Source organism: Lissotriton vulgaris, chromosome 3_1 (genome assembly GCF_964263255.1).
Source record: "Lissotriton vulgaris chromosome 3_1, aLisVul1.2, whole genome shotgun sequence".
Lineage (NCBI taxonomy): Eukaryota > Metazoa > Chordata > Amphibia > Caudata > Salamandridae > Lissotriton > Lissotriton vulgaris.
This window is the reverse complement of record NC_141689.1, coordinates 1,429,403,455-1,429,416,464: the sequence shown is the minus strand read 5'-3', so window position 1 is coordinate 1,429,416,464 and position 13,010 is coordinate 1,429,403,455. Positions and strand designations below refer to the sequence as shown.

At 48.6% G+C, this 13,010-nt stretch overlaps 1 protein-coding gene across 1 annotated transcript in view; it reads left to right on the top strand.

The window, feature by feature from the left end:
- The window catches only part of ELP1 (elongator acetyltransferase complex subunit 1), a 686,929-nt gene extending 681,804 nt beyond the window's left edge, over nucleotides 1-5,125 (top strand). Inside the window, exons 35-36 of the mRNA XM_086963713.1 lie at nucleotides 3,422-3,576; nucleotides 5,063-5,125. Of these exons, the coding sequence (XP_086819839.1) occupies nucleotides 3,422-3,576; nucleotides 5,063-5,125 (218 nt within the window). The remainder of the gene's footprint in view (nucleotides 1-3,421; nucleotides 3,577-5,062) is intronic.
- Nucleotides 5,126-13,010: the final 7,885 nt, after the last annotated feature.

Here is a 13,010-nt window from a genome sequence, read left to right as displayed (position 1 = left end):
ACGAATGCGCTCTTGGAACCCCCTCCCACACTAATTGTGCTTTAACTTGGTTAAACCTTTCTAATTCAAGTAGGACCCTTGCCTACATAGAAGTGAATGAGCGCTACTTGAATCTCCCCATTGGAAGACCCAAACCCAATAACTACAATACTCTTTGGAAAACAGCGACATCCAATCAGCTGTACTGTACGAATAACCATCCTTGCCCAATTTCATCTGCAAGTTTCAGGAGGCTCAACTGTCCTGATGATGATCTAAAGCTATATAGATCGAAACGCCGTCGACCTACCCAAGGAATTTCACTTGTTCTATTGTATATAATTGTTGTGTGTTTTTATCCTTGTTGTTGTGTGACAGTTCGTTCACTTTGATCACTTATGTCACGTCCTGCACCGTACTATTCACTTGAGCACCTGCAATACAGTATAAATGTTTATGTATATTGTTAAGAAAAAAGAGTAAAATAAAAAACTCTTACCTGTACCTACTACCACTGCTCCCTAGCGACTTATTAAATACTCGCTGTTGTTCTATTCTCTTTTAAGGACCTCATAAGGCCTACCTCGAACCATTGTTCTTTAAAATTATCTCTCTACCCCAGGTTCCACTGTATGGGGTTCCCTTGTGTATAACAAACAATGCATTAAGATCTGCCATGGGCTAGCCAAAAAACACCCCATAGAAAATGTACATGCTCATTTCAGCATAGCAAAGCCTGGTGCGCGGTTTGCCAGTCTTGGACATCTGCCAGGCTGCTACATGGGCGTCACTTCACATGTCCTCGAAGCACTGTTGCCTGGACAACCAGGTCCAGCAGGATAGGCATTTTGCCTGATCTGTCTTGCAGAATGTCCTATTGTGAGTAATTCCACAGACCCACTGCCTGGGGAGATACTGACTTGGAATCTATTCGCGAAGTTAGAAATCTATGGTCAGATGTCTCTATCAGAAGAACAAGTTGCTTAACCTTCGGTAACCCCCAGTTCTGTGAAATGGACTCATACAATCTTACAATTACTTCCCGTTCGAGATCCGCCTGCTGGCTTATTCTGATTCCTATAGGCTCCGCGTCTGACAGCACAAACAGAGATAAGAAAGAAACTGACAACTATGCGCGGAGGTAGAGCATATATAGGCACTCCAACATCACACCCAGGGTAGGATGGATCTGATGCAGAGATGCCCGACACCACCTGTCGACTCGTGAGGGAATTACTACAAAAGTTACTAGATTCAGCCTGTAGCATGCGGACATTCATATGGTGAAGAATCTGCGGTTAGATAGAATCTACCAGAAAACACATTACCAAAGGTAAGTAACTTGTACTTTTTAACCATCAGAAGCAATGTTTTTTATGGATGTTAACTTCTTGTCATATTTAAACTTGAAGGCTATTCCTGGGTTCACTCTTTTATGTTAACTTTTTGATTTTTCTCATATTTGTTATATTCTGACAGAATTCGTGTGTAAGAACTCGAACATGTACTCAGGTTTACCTCTATAGATTAGGTGTGGTGATGAAGGAACACTTCATTTGTGCATATTTGGCTTAACAAACAAAGTTTTGTTTATTTATTTGATAATCTTTAAGAGTCTGCAAATCAGGAGAGCCTTTTTAAAATAATTTCCCACATGCCAGTAGCCTGCTACTCTTGCGAGTCTGGCGACATAAGCTTCCAAGATTCAAAGTCACTTTCTCAAAATCAATGAAAGGTGTGATTTCCTTTGCCATCTCATTGATTCTAATTTGAAACCTAAAAAGCAACTGTTACATGAAGAGATGGAGAGCCAATGTATCTAGGCATTATGGCCTTAGTCAATAAAATCACAATCATAAACAGTCTGAAGAGCAGATTATTTTAGTGGAGCTTTAGGCACAGTTCGAACATCAGTGTCTCGTTTCAGGTGAGCAGACTAGACTTGGTAAAACCAACTGATGTGTCAGTGGACAGTTAAGGGGGGGCATCCACAAAGGAGAAGTGCCCCTTGTCAGTCATTATACAACTTCCCAATCTTGAGCTCAGAACTAGACAACACAGGTTTCAATCCTTTCTGTCAAGAGCCAGAGGTTCATCAATTCCTTCCATTCAGACAGTACGACTTTGGTGTTCTGTGTAATTAAGCATGGAGGGATGATGCAAGTAACTGTTTAAGTGAGAGATCTGGCAGGATGTACTGTTGGAAGCCAAACATGTGCCAAGAATCAAGAACAAATGGGGCTCTCTTTGTGAAACTCCGACAGTCACCCAACTGCTGCCAATTTTTGCAGCCTCTTGGAAATCCACATCAGACCTCATTGTGACCAAAGCCAACAAAAAATGGCATTTCTCATTTACATCAAACACACAAAAGGTGTTAGAAGGAATGATTGCAATAAGTCTAACCACTGGCAATCACCTAGTGGTAGCATTCCACCCTATCATTCTCATGCCAGCTCAGTTTGGTCAAAGTCATATGCAAATCAGTCTTGACCCTTGTCCAATAGGAACAGCTCAGCCCAAACTGCCAGACCAGTTCCTCCCTGAACCAGAACACAATTAATGCAATACCATGCTTGCCCTTATTGGCGCTTGCCAGTCAGGTGCAGGTTGGGTCCGTGGGCAAAGTGAACACAGGACCCACATCTGGGCATACCTTTGCCACCTAGGGTAATAAATCAAACACACAAAAGATTGTAGGAGGATTGCTTCCAGTATGTCTAAAACCGGAAATCACTTGGGATAGCATTCCAACCCATAGTTCTTTTGCACACCGTGCCACCTCGATTTGCATCTAGCCATATAAAAATCAGTCTTTTCACTGTTCACACTCATGCTAAATTCTGAAGTATGATGGCCTCTTCACTTTATTAACACCCTCTGTGCATTGCCTAGAGTTTGGGGGCCTGATTCTCAAAGGTACACTTAAAGTTTATAGTAACCTTACTAATTTTCAGCATTCACAAACTACATGTGGAGTTTTACGATGCCGCACTTCCTGTACTTATGTGCACGTAGTTCTCCTCACCCAGACACTCTGCTGTTGGGACCGAGAACTCCACATACATAAGTATACGGGGTGCAAAGTCATAAAACGCTGCATAGAATTCGTGAATATCATTTTGTAGTATGTTTTATAGTACTACAAAACGTACAAGTTGTAGTTTGAGAATCCGACCCAGAGTCTTTTCCATTGAGATGAGTGTGCTATTAAGTAACACTGACACACCCATACAGGAATGTTTTCCTTTTACAACTTTTATTCGAACTTTGCTGTGAGACTTCCCCTTCAACAATAGAGAAAGGTGCAAGCATTTGAATCCATGGAAATACTAGTGCTGAAGATCTGTACTTACAGGTAGCTGACTTTGATCTTCCATTACTATTGACTAGACAATACTTAAATCTTAAAAGTGATAGTGACTTCTTTGTTACTTTGCAGGTGAAGTGCACTGCCTGTTGAAGGTGCTTGTTCTCTTTGAGTATGATGAGCAGGCCAGAAAACTACAGCAAGTTATGGGTGATGTGCTCCAGCTCATGGAAAAATCTATCCCAGAAATCTGGATCACAGATCGGCAACAAAATTCAGCTGCTCCGGTAAATTCTTGCTACCCTACGCCTAGGCAGCACCTCTCCTTTTAAATGTGTATGCACAAGATGCAAGAATTTCTGCTGAAGCGACAGTCTGAATCTTCTGTCTTTGCATGAAAACAATTGAATATTGCAGTTTTTCACCATAATAGTATTGACAGAATGATGCCTAATGTGGTAAATGAAGTTGCAGGGTAGCCAGTAGTATAACGGAAACAGGATAAGGTGTATTCTCAAGACCGGAGTCTCCGGTTACAGGTAAAGATGGTCGTGGGGAAGCAGGAAGGCCCCACCAGGAGCAGCATCCTTGCTGCTCTGCCAACGCATTCCAACTGACACTAACTCAAACCATGCAAACATCAGCATTCTATTACCCCACACTCACACTGGCTGAGTAGCAGGGGACATATAACTAAGGAGATAATGCATGGCATAGACATGAAGATACCACACCTAACTAACAGTACTTTGTAGTAACTCAATAGAAGGATGTTCCCTCACACCATACGTTGGGGTTTATGAATTGAATAGGGAACATTACATTGTTTTAGTTAAATGAAAGCTACTACTGTGCACTTCTTAACTTTTGCTGAAATATATTTATGTGAAATGGTTCAATATAGGGACAGTGCAGAGTATTTCTTGATAACTTACACAAACATTTGCAGCATTAAATGAACATCTTAATGCAGCATATGGTACAGTGACTCCTTCACTGTCATTAAAACACGTGTGAGACACTGAGGCACTAGGGAAAGTTGTGTGAAATTTAAAAGATAGAGGGATTTGATTTTTTGATACAATGAAATATAGACAATTTGGGCACCTAATACACGAGATTAAAAAAACTGCCCTATGAGACTTTATGCGTATGTCTGGGGCAATGATAAGCATGTCTGTGCTATATAGAGCCCAAGCAGTGGACCTTATGGGCATTGTATAGGATGTTTTTTAGCCCCCATTTTTGGTTCAGTCTGTCTGTGTGCTTTTAAGGAGCCTATATAATAGACAGTCCCCCTATATTTATTTGTCTGGTGGTGTATTTCGACCCTGGGGACTGCTTATAAGGCTTTCATCCGGACAGGTACGTGTAGGCCTTCACTGGTTGAACTGATGTAGTGGCTCTGTAAATCTCAAGGGTTTACTAAACACATTCTTCAGCTGCTTCTGGTGTTCCTTTTTTTGTAGTGTGTGATTCATCTTTCTAGCTTCATATGAGGTGTGAAGATGCTCTGTATAGAAGCTTTGCCTCAAATAGTGATTCAGGTTATCGTTCTTGTTCCTTGAATGAATTTGAATCTACAGAGTTGTGGTGTCTTTTCTTCATGCTTGTTGATCGTGCGTTGGTTTTGTGTATTTTATATATTTTCCTCCTAAAAAGATATAAACTACAAGTTGATTTCTCCATTGGGCCAAGACAGATCGACTTATCTATCCAATTTATTTACAGCAGTATATGGTTTGAACAAGTACCCTTATATTGTTTTGTTAGAAAGTCCATAAGGCCAAGCCTCTTGAAGCCTTAATAGGCCTAGTTCCATCTGAACATGCCTAACTAAATCTAGCATGTTAAGGGCATTCTAGCTAATTGAAGTATCAGAAGTGGGTCAACAATTATTATAGAGTATAATATCGGGGAGGAAAGGTGAAGCATTTTGAGTCTGTGGTACAACTAACTGTAGTTGCCAGATGTGCCTCAGTGAGGATCCAATATAAGTAGGCCATTATGACATACAATATGAAGCCGGCCACAAACCACAACAAAAGTACTCTAGGTGTGAGACTAAAATCTTGTCTGCTCAGTAGTGTGAGGAATGTCCCTTATTTTAGGACAAAAATCCTCACCCACTCCGAGGTGGCATGCTTTATCATAGGGCGCCTCCTCTCATTGAAAAGGTGTGATAACCAATTTGTGCTACTAACCTGGGGAGAACTTTTATCCTTGTGTGTGTCAATTTATGTTGTGAAGATGACTTTTATTGTAATGACAGTGTAGGAAGTGACAACTATCGTAGTAAGTAGGTTGAAAGTGCAGGGGGGAGAGTGTGCCAAGCAAGATGGCTGGACGGACATGATCCAAGCCGGCTCCACCACCAGCCTACTGTCGAGAGCGCTTGTTGAGCCTCAACATAGCTGACAAACTCAGGAGTCGGTCCCGGGCAACGTGGGGAACCACAGGTTCTTGATGTAAGCGGCTTGCCCACAAGGAAACAGGAGTTATCGCTGGAATTGTCAGCACGGTCAGAATCACCAAAATGGCGCCGAACCTGTGAGGCCGCTGCGACTGAGCTCCGATGGACGAGACGGACAGGGCGATGCCTAGAACGGAGCAGAGGCAGCATGGAGGGGCAAAGGGCAGTAAAGAGGCTGCCAGCAGAAGGACTTACCGGCACACACAGCAGTTTAGACGCGGATGGGACCAGGAGTCGAGGACCTCAGGGCTCTTAACTGCCGCAGATGGTGGGGCACTGGAGAGCGCCGGAGGGGGTGATTACGCATCACATCAGCAGAGGTGCACTTACCTGTGCTCTCCAAGACCAGTGAGATGCAGCTATAGGCAAGATGGCGGCTGCAGCGCAAAAGCGAGCAAACCTCAGTCACAGTGGTCTGAAAGGCATCAGATAAGAGGGAGGCCCCTGGGACCACAGAGAAGCAAAGTGAAGACCAGACGCAAGGAGAATCTAGAGCTTTGCCCAGTGCCTGACCCTAAGATGGCCGCCACCGGGGACATTTAACACATGGAGCTATATCCCTCCCACGCCGGAGAAGCCCAAAAGGTGCACAACAGGGTTTCCAATGAGGAAGCGTTACAAGACCCAGACGCCGCACACAGAATCCTAAGTAAGCAGTGAGGACAGGGAACTCTCCACAGAGGCTGGAAAGAGCATATATGCCACCAAAAAAGGCCACAACCAAAGTTTCCAAATTCTTTACTCCCACAGAGAAGAAACAAGTGCCTTAACAGGGAAACACCGGAGCCAGCATGGCATTGACAAAGGAAGACCTATTGGCTTCCCTGAAATAATTAAAAATGGAGCTGCGCACTGAGCTAAAAGGCAACCTTTAGGCCTCTCTAGAACAACTGAAGGCTGACCTATCAGAGAAGATGACGGCTCCTCAGCATTTTTATTTTTTTTGTGAAATCTTTTTATTGTTTTCAAATACAAACAACACACATGAGAATGGCTGAGCTTGCACATATATAACAACTTCTCGGTAAAGACCATGGAGGCAAAGGCATGAATCCCACTACTTGGCAGGTTCATTAACTATGGTAATTATAGTCCACTATCATAATACAATACATCTCCATCTTAATACCTCATACCTTAGAACCATTCTCAATGCAACCCCGAACTCCCTGCTCCCCTACCCAGTAACCCCCTCCCCCCCGCCGGCGCATCAACACTGAAACTATATATAAACAAGTGTAAGAGCCAATCCTCTATGGAGACCATACCTATCTTCCATGTACGTTTTGAGTAGGTATAGTGACTATTTGGGGAATACGGGGACTCTCCATCGCGCTCCTAATCCCACAGGAGGGCATTAGTCCTCTAGCCCTCATTCACAGACAGGGCACTCAGCTCTGATTCAGATTCCATGTCTGCCCCCTTCAGTTCAACAACAAGAGCCTCCCACGCTCGCGCCCCCTCCAGTGCTTTGTCATTGTGCGACCTATGTGCTTGCTGCAGACGAACAGTGCTCTAGCTGCTCACCCATACAAGCAATGCAGCTCTCCATCTAAGATAACTTGGCCCGCCGCAGTTCTCCAGTGGGAGGTAATTTCCCTCTTGGCAAGCAACAGTCCCAAGTCCAAGAATGTACTCGTCAGTTTCGTCCTGCTAGTATGCGGAAACCAATGCAGCACGCAGGTCCCCTTATCCAAAACAATCTGTCGTCCAGTTACCCTGCAAAGCAGCTCATCCACCTCCTCCCAATACGTGCCCAGTTGCGGGCAGTCCCACAACATATGCATCAAATCCGAGTCTCACAACGTACATCGGGGGCACTGTGCAGTGTCCACCTGGAAATATTGATAGATTTTTGCTGGTGTGAGGTATGCTCTGTGTGAAATAAAAAATTGGATCAATTGGAACCTAGCGTTCCTAGTACTCTTCCACGCTCTCTCGAGGATGAACGACCAGGCCGAGTCGGGTATCTCTTTGTTTATATCTGCCGCCCACTGCTCCCTCAGCCTCTGTAGCGGCGTCAGCCCCTCCCCAATCATACGCCTATATAAACAGGTAACTGCTTTAAAGGTTCCCGCCACCATCACTACATATTGACACACTTCGCTTATTGGTGGTTCCGAGAGGCCCATGCCCCAGTGTTTTTGGATGGCAGTAACCAGGGCTGCATGTATTACAAAATTATCCAGCAGGAGCCCAAAGCTCTCCTGCAGCGCACTATAAGGCAACAACACACCGTCGCCAAACAAGTCTCCTATCATGTGAAGCCCCAGTCTCTCCCACTCCGCAAGAACAGACCAGTCCCCCCCATGTGGTAGAGCCGTACACATCCCCAGCGGTATCTCCGGGGCATATGGCCGTTGCACGCCAATTCTAGTATGGTATCGCTTCCAGCAGTGTCTTAAAGCACTCTCCTCGATCGACAGTTCGGCTGTTCGCAGCTTTTGCTGTAATATCACATATGATAGTATGTGCCGCTGAACATCTAGCTCGAATTCTCGTTCTGGTCCGCGGAATTCCTGCGCCACCGCTTGAGTAAGGCCCTGAAACTGTGCTGCCAAGTAATACAACTCGAAGTCAGGGACAGCAAGGCCCCCCTCAGCCCTAGGTCGCATCAGTGTGTCAAGTGCCACTCGGTGCCGCCCGGTCCCCCAGATAAAGCCCCCCACCGCTGATCGGATTTGTCGAAACAGGGCAACAGGTATCCGTATGGGCAATGTACGAAAAAAGTACAGCAGCCGAGGAAGTGCCACCCTCTTCATCAAGGCTACCCGACCCGCCACCGACAAAGTTAGGGTTCCCCAGAACTGCATACTACCTTTAAGACCCCTCAGCGCCCTACCGATATTACCCTCCAGCAAGTCCTCCTGGGTATGTTACACGTGCGTCCCCAAATAGGGGAGGCACGAGGGCTCCCACGTTACATCAGGTAAATGTAGAGGTCGGGCACCCGCTCTGGCGACCGGGAACACACAAGTCTTTGTCCAATTGACTCTCAGGCCTGACTCATCTCCGAATCGGCGGAGTAGCTCCCGCGCCCCCTCCAGGGCTTCTCAAGAAGAGCAATAGGTCGTCCGCGTACAGCGAGATATAGTGCACTCGGCCACCACTCCTCAAGCCCTGAAACGCCCCACCCATTCTGGCTCACGCAGCCAATGGTTCAATAGCAAGGGCAAACAGCAGGGGGGAGAGCGGGCATCCCTGCCTAGTACCACGCCCCACTGAGTATGAGGAGGAGGCAACCCTACCGACTCTGACCCTAGCACTCGCCGAGGCATATAGAATTTCGGTCCAGCGGATATAGCCCTCCCCAAGGCCGAAGGCTCTCATGACCGAAAATAAGTAAGGCCATTCAAAGGCCTCCGCAATGTCCACCGAGAGGACCATTGCTGAATCTTCCCCGCCATAGTTCCCACTCAGAATACGTATCAATCTACGTACGCTACCAGCCGTGTTGTGTGTAGGAATAAAGCCGGACTGATCCGGGTGAATCAACTGTGTCATAAGGGGGAGGAGTCTAGTGGCTAGCACTTGACTTAGGATCTTATAATCAGTAGTGAGCATTGACAACGGCCGGTATGCTGCCGGGTCGGTGGGGTCCTTCCCCGGCTTAAGGAGGGGAATGATAATAGCCTCCCTAGTCGAGGTCGGCAGCACTCCCAACCGCTGTGCCTCCCTATACATTGACAGCAATCTATGAGCCAGTACCTTGATGTAAGGCTCATAAAACTCAATAGGCACACCGTCGCTGCCCGGAGTTTTGTAACGTGCCAACTGCTTAATGGCGCAATGAATCTCAGCCAGCGAGATGTCCCGGCCAAGGGAGTCTGCCTGGTCATCCCCCACCACAGGCAGCTCCAAATCCTCCAAAAACTCTTGTATATCCCGTTCCTCGGACCGCAACTGGCTCGTATATAAGGTGGCATAAAAAGACCGAAATCGATAATTTATTTGATGTTGCGTGTAGTCTAGCACCCCCGATTCAGAAATCAGCGCAGGATGGGAACGCATCTAGGGACAGGGTTAGCCAGCCACGCTAGCAAGGTGCCCACCTTATCTCGTTCGGCATGCGCGCGGGTCAAATAAGCTCTGTAGTCAAAGCACCGTAAGCGCTCCACCACCACTTCCACCTCTTCTTTCAAGGTCTGAACCGTATCAGGGTCAGTGGGGTGGTCCCGCTCAGCCGCCCCCAGGGACGTCTCTGCCGCCTCTATGTCCTGCAATAAGAGCTTCCGCACTCTCACCCTTTTAGCGATGCAGAACCCTCGGGTTACTACCATAAAAGCATCCCACTCCAAGGCCTCCGTCGTAGCAGTGCCCTCATTCTCAGCAAAGTATGACTCAATCTCCGCACCCAGCTCGGCGCGGAAGACCGGATCTTCCAGTAGCTCTGGGCGCAAACGCCATGTTGGAATAACAGAGCGCTCCGCGGCCCAACAGAAACTCACCAGCAGGGGGTTATGGTCCGAAATGGTGCGCGCCAAATACTCGCTGTTGACCACCATAGCAGCTAGACCCGGTCTACATAAAACCGTGTCTAGTCGCACATGCAGATCGTGTAACGCAGAAAAGTAAGAATAATCCCGTTCGGCCAAATGTTGAGCTCGCCAGACATCTATAAATCCCCAATGATTCTGTCATTGGGCCCTGACCTTCGCCAACCTATGAATTGGGGCCCCTTAGTGGGGGGGGGGGGGGAGACCTATCTAGTACAACATCCGCAATAGAGTTAAAGTCTCCACCCATCAACACTGGGTTCGTAAGTAGTTCGCCAGGGCATCAGATAAGTGCTCAAAAAAGGGTGCCTGCTCCACATTAGGGGCGTAAATACTACGAAGAGCCACCTCCTGACCATACAGACGCCCCTTAACTGCCACATAATGGTCCTCTGGGTCTATTAAATGATCAGTCATCTGAAAGGGGACCCCAGCCCTAACCCAGATCAAGATTCCCTGTGCAAAAGCTGAATAAGTGGTGTAGTATAGCTGTCCCCGCCACCTTCGCTGTAGCGCTAGCCCCTCCGCCCTGGTCAAGTGTGTTTCTTGTAAAAACGCTATCTGCGCTCCCCTACACACCAAATAGGAATGAACTTTATATCTGCGCTGCATGGAGTGCAATCCCCGCACGTTCCAGGTCACACATTTTACATCAGGTAATGGACCCATGGTACACATACAAATGGAAACTTAAATACTTCTCATTCCTCTCCGGATGCGCCGGCCGGTACCTCTCCCCCTCCCACCCCGTCCCATTCCTCAACAATCTCGCCCCACCCTCAAAGTATCCCTCCCCCCCCCAAGAACAGGCACCAACATAGTGAATCCCATCCAAACCAGCCCAACTATCACAATAACGATTCGAGGCAATCTAACGAGAACCATCCGGTGGGGGTTGGATAGAGCCGAGCGAGTAACCCACTAACAGGCAATGCAGCATCCACTTTCCGCCATAGGGATCCCCCTTAGCCTTAGCCACCCACCGCCCCTCCACAGAACTACCCCTTCCCCCTTTTACCCAGGCAATGCACCGAGACCTCCAGAGCCTAGAATTCTAATATCTGATTCAGCACTCTCCCGCCCCAAGTTCCACTTTTCGGCTCTCAGATACAGTAGCACCCTCCCTTCACGCTGCCCATAGAGTTTACTCATCCATCAGTTCATCCGCCGATCCCGGAGTGACCAGCGGCAAATGTACACTGTCCAACCCTGTAGAGTCCGCTTCTGACTGACCCTTGTCAGTGTCCACGCCCGAGCCTCCCGGGGAAACCAGCTGAAGCTCGCCGGATATCGCCGTCACCGCTTCCAATGCCCCTCTGCGCTCCAGCTTCGTTTGCGATGTAGAAGGTTTCCATAATCCTCGCAGCCGGCGCCTTATATGTTGCGACCTGCGGGGCTGTGAGTCCGCGTTGCGACCTGCGGGGCTGTGAGCCCCTCCTGCTCCTGCCTGTCCTTGCCAGCCCTGTAGGACTCCAGCCAAGCCCACGCATCCTCCGGCGTATTAAGAAAATGGGTCTTTCCATCCAGGATTATACGCAATTTAGCCAGGAAAAACAGGGAGTATTGAATCCCCTCCTTCCGCAGTTCCTTCTTGATTGCTTGGAAGGACGCGCGGCGCCGCTGGGTATCAAAGGAATAGTCCGGGAACAGCATGACCTTGCTATTATTAACCTGAAAAGGGCCGTCTGTGCGTGCCTTCCGGAGAAGCAAGTCCCTGTCCTTGAAGTGTAGCAGGCGCACCACCACCGGACGGGGAGGTCGCCCCTGCTGCAGCGGTCTTGCTGGGACCCGGTGTGCGCGCTCCAGGGTATAAAAAGAAGACAATCCCTCGGGGGCCACTACCGTTCTCAGCCAGCCTTCCAGGTAGCCCACCATATCCGATCCCTCCGTTTTTTCCGGGAAGCCTACTACGCGGATGTTGTTCCCCCGGTTCCTCCCTTCCGCGTCCTCAGTGTGATTTTCCAGCACTGCTATCCGATCCAATGCCCCCGCCATCGTGGCGGCCAGCGCAGTGTGCGCAGGTGCGACCTCTCTGACAGTGTCCTCCACTTGCTTGACCCTATCTGACAATTTTGAGTGGTCGGCTCGCAGAAGGCCAAGCCCCGTCGCCACCTGCGCGATGTCCTGCTGCAGGGCGGCGTAAGAATCGGCTATAGCCACCAGGATCTTGTCGAGCTGCTTTTGCAGCCCCGAGTCCCGCGGCAGTCGATGAGGCTCTTGCCCCGCCTAGGACGGGGGTTCAGTGTCAGAGGGTTGGGGTTCTTCCTCTTTTCTCCCTCGGGGCTTACCCATGGTTGCGATCGCTGGGGTCCTCCCGCAGGGGCCGTTCCACTGGACTACCCGATGAAGCGCAGGCGGCAGACAGGGCCCTCTCCCAGTTCAATCCAGCCAAAGTAGCTTCTCTCCACCGTTCAGTCTGACTCCTTGTAAGGCCACTTCCATCCAGGCAGCACAACAATAGCAGGCCCTTAATTGAACGGTCTCCTTGGCCTAGAGGTCGCGCCTCCTGTCGCAGTCCAAAGCTCAATGATCCACTGCGCCACTGGGGTCTTCCAATGCCGCTATGATCCAAGCACCAGTTCGATATAGCGCTCTCAGGGTGTACCCAGCGTCGCCCTCCGTTCCATCGGCGTATGCCACACTTTCATGGACTGCCACCCGTCGCCCAAGCCCCCTCCGTATCACCGGGACTTACCACAGTGCCTCTGGGCCAGGTCACACTCGTCCCCTCACGAAGGCAAACAAGAGGTCC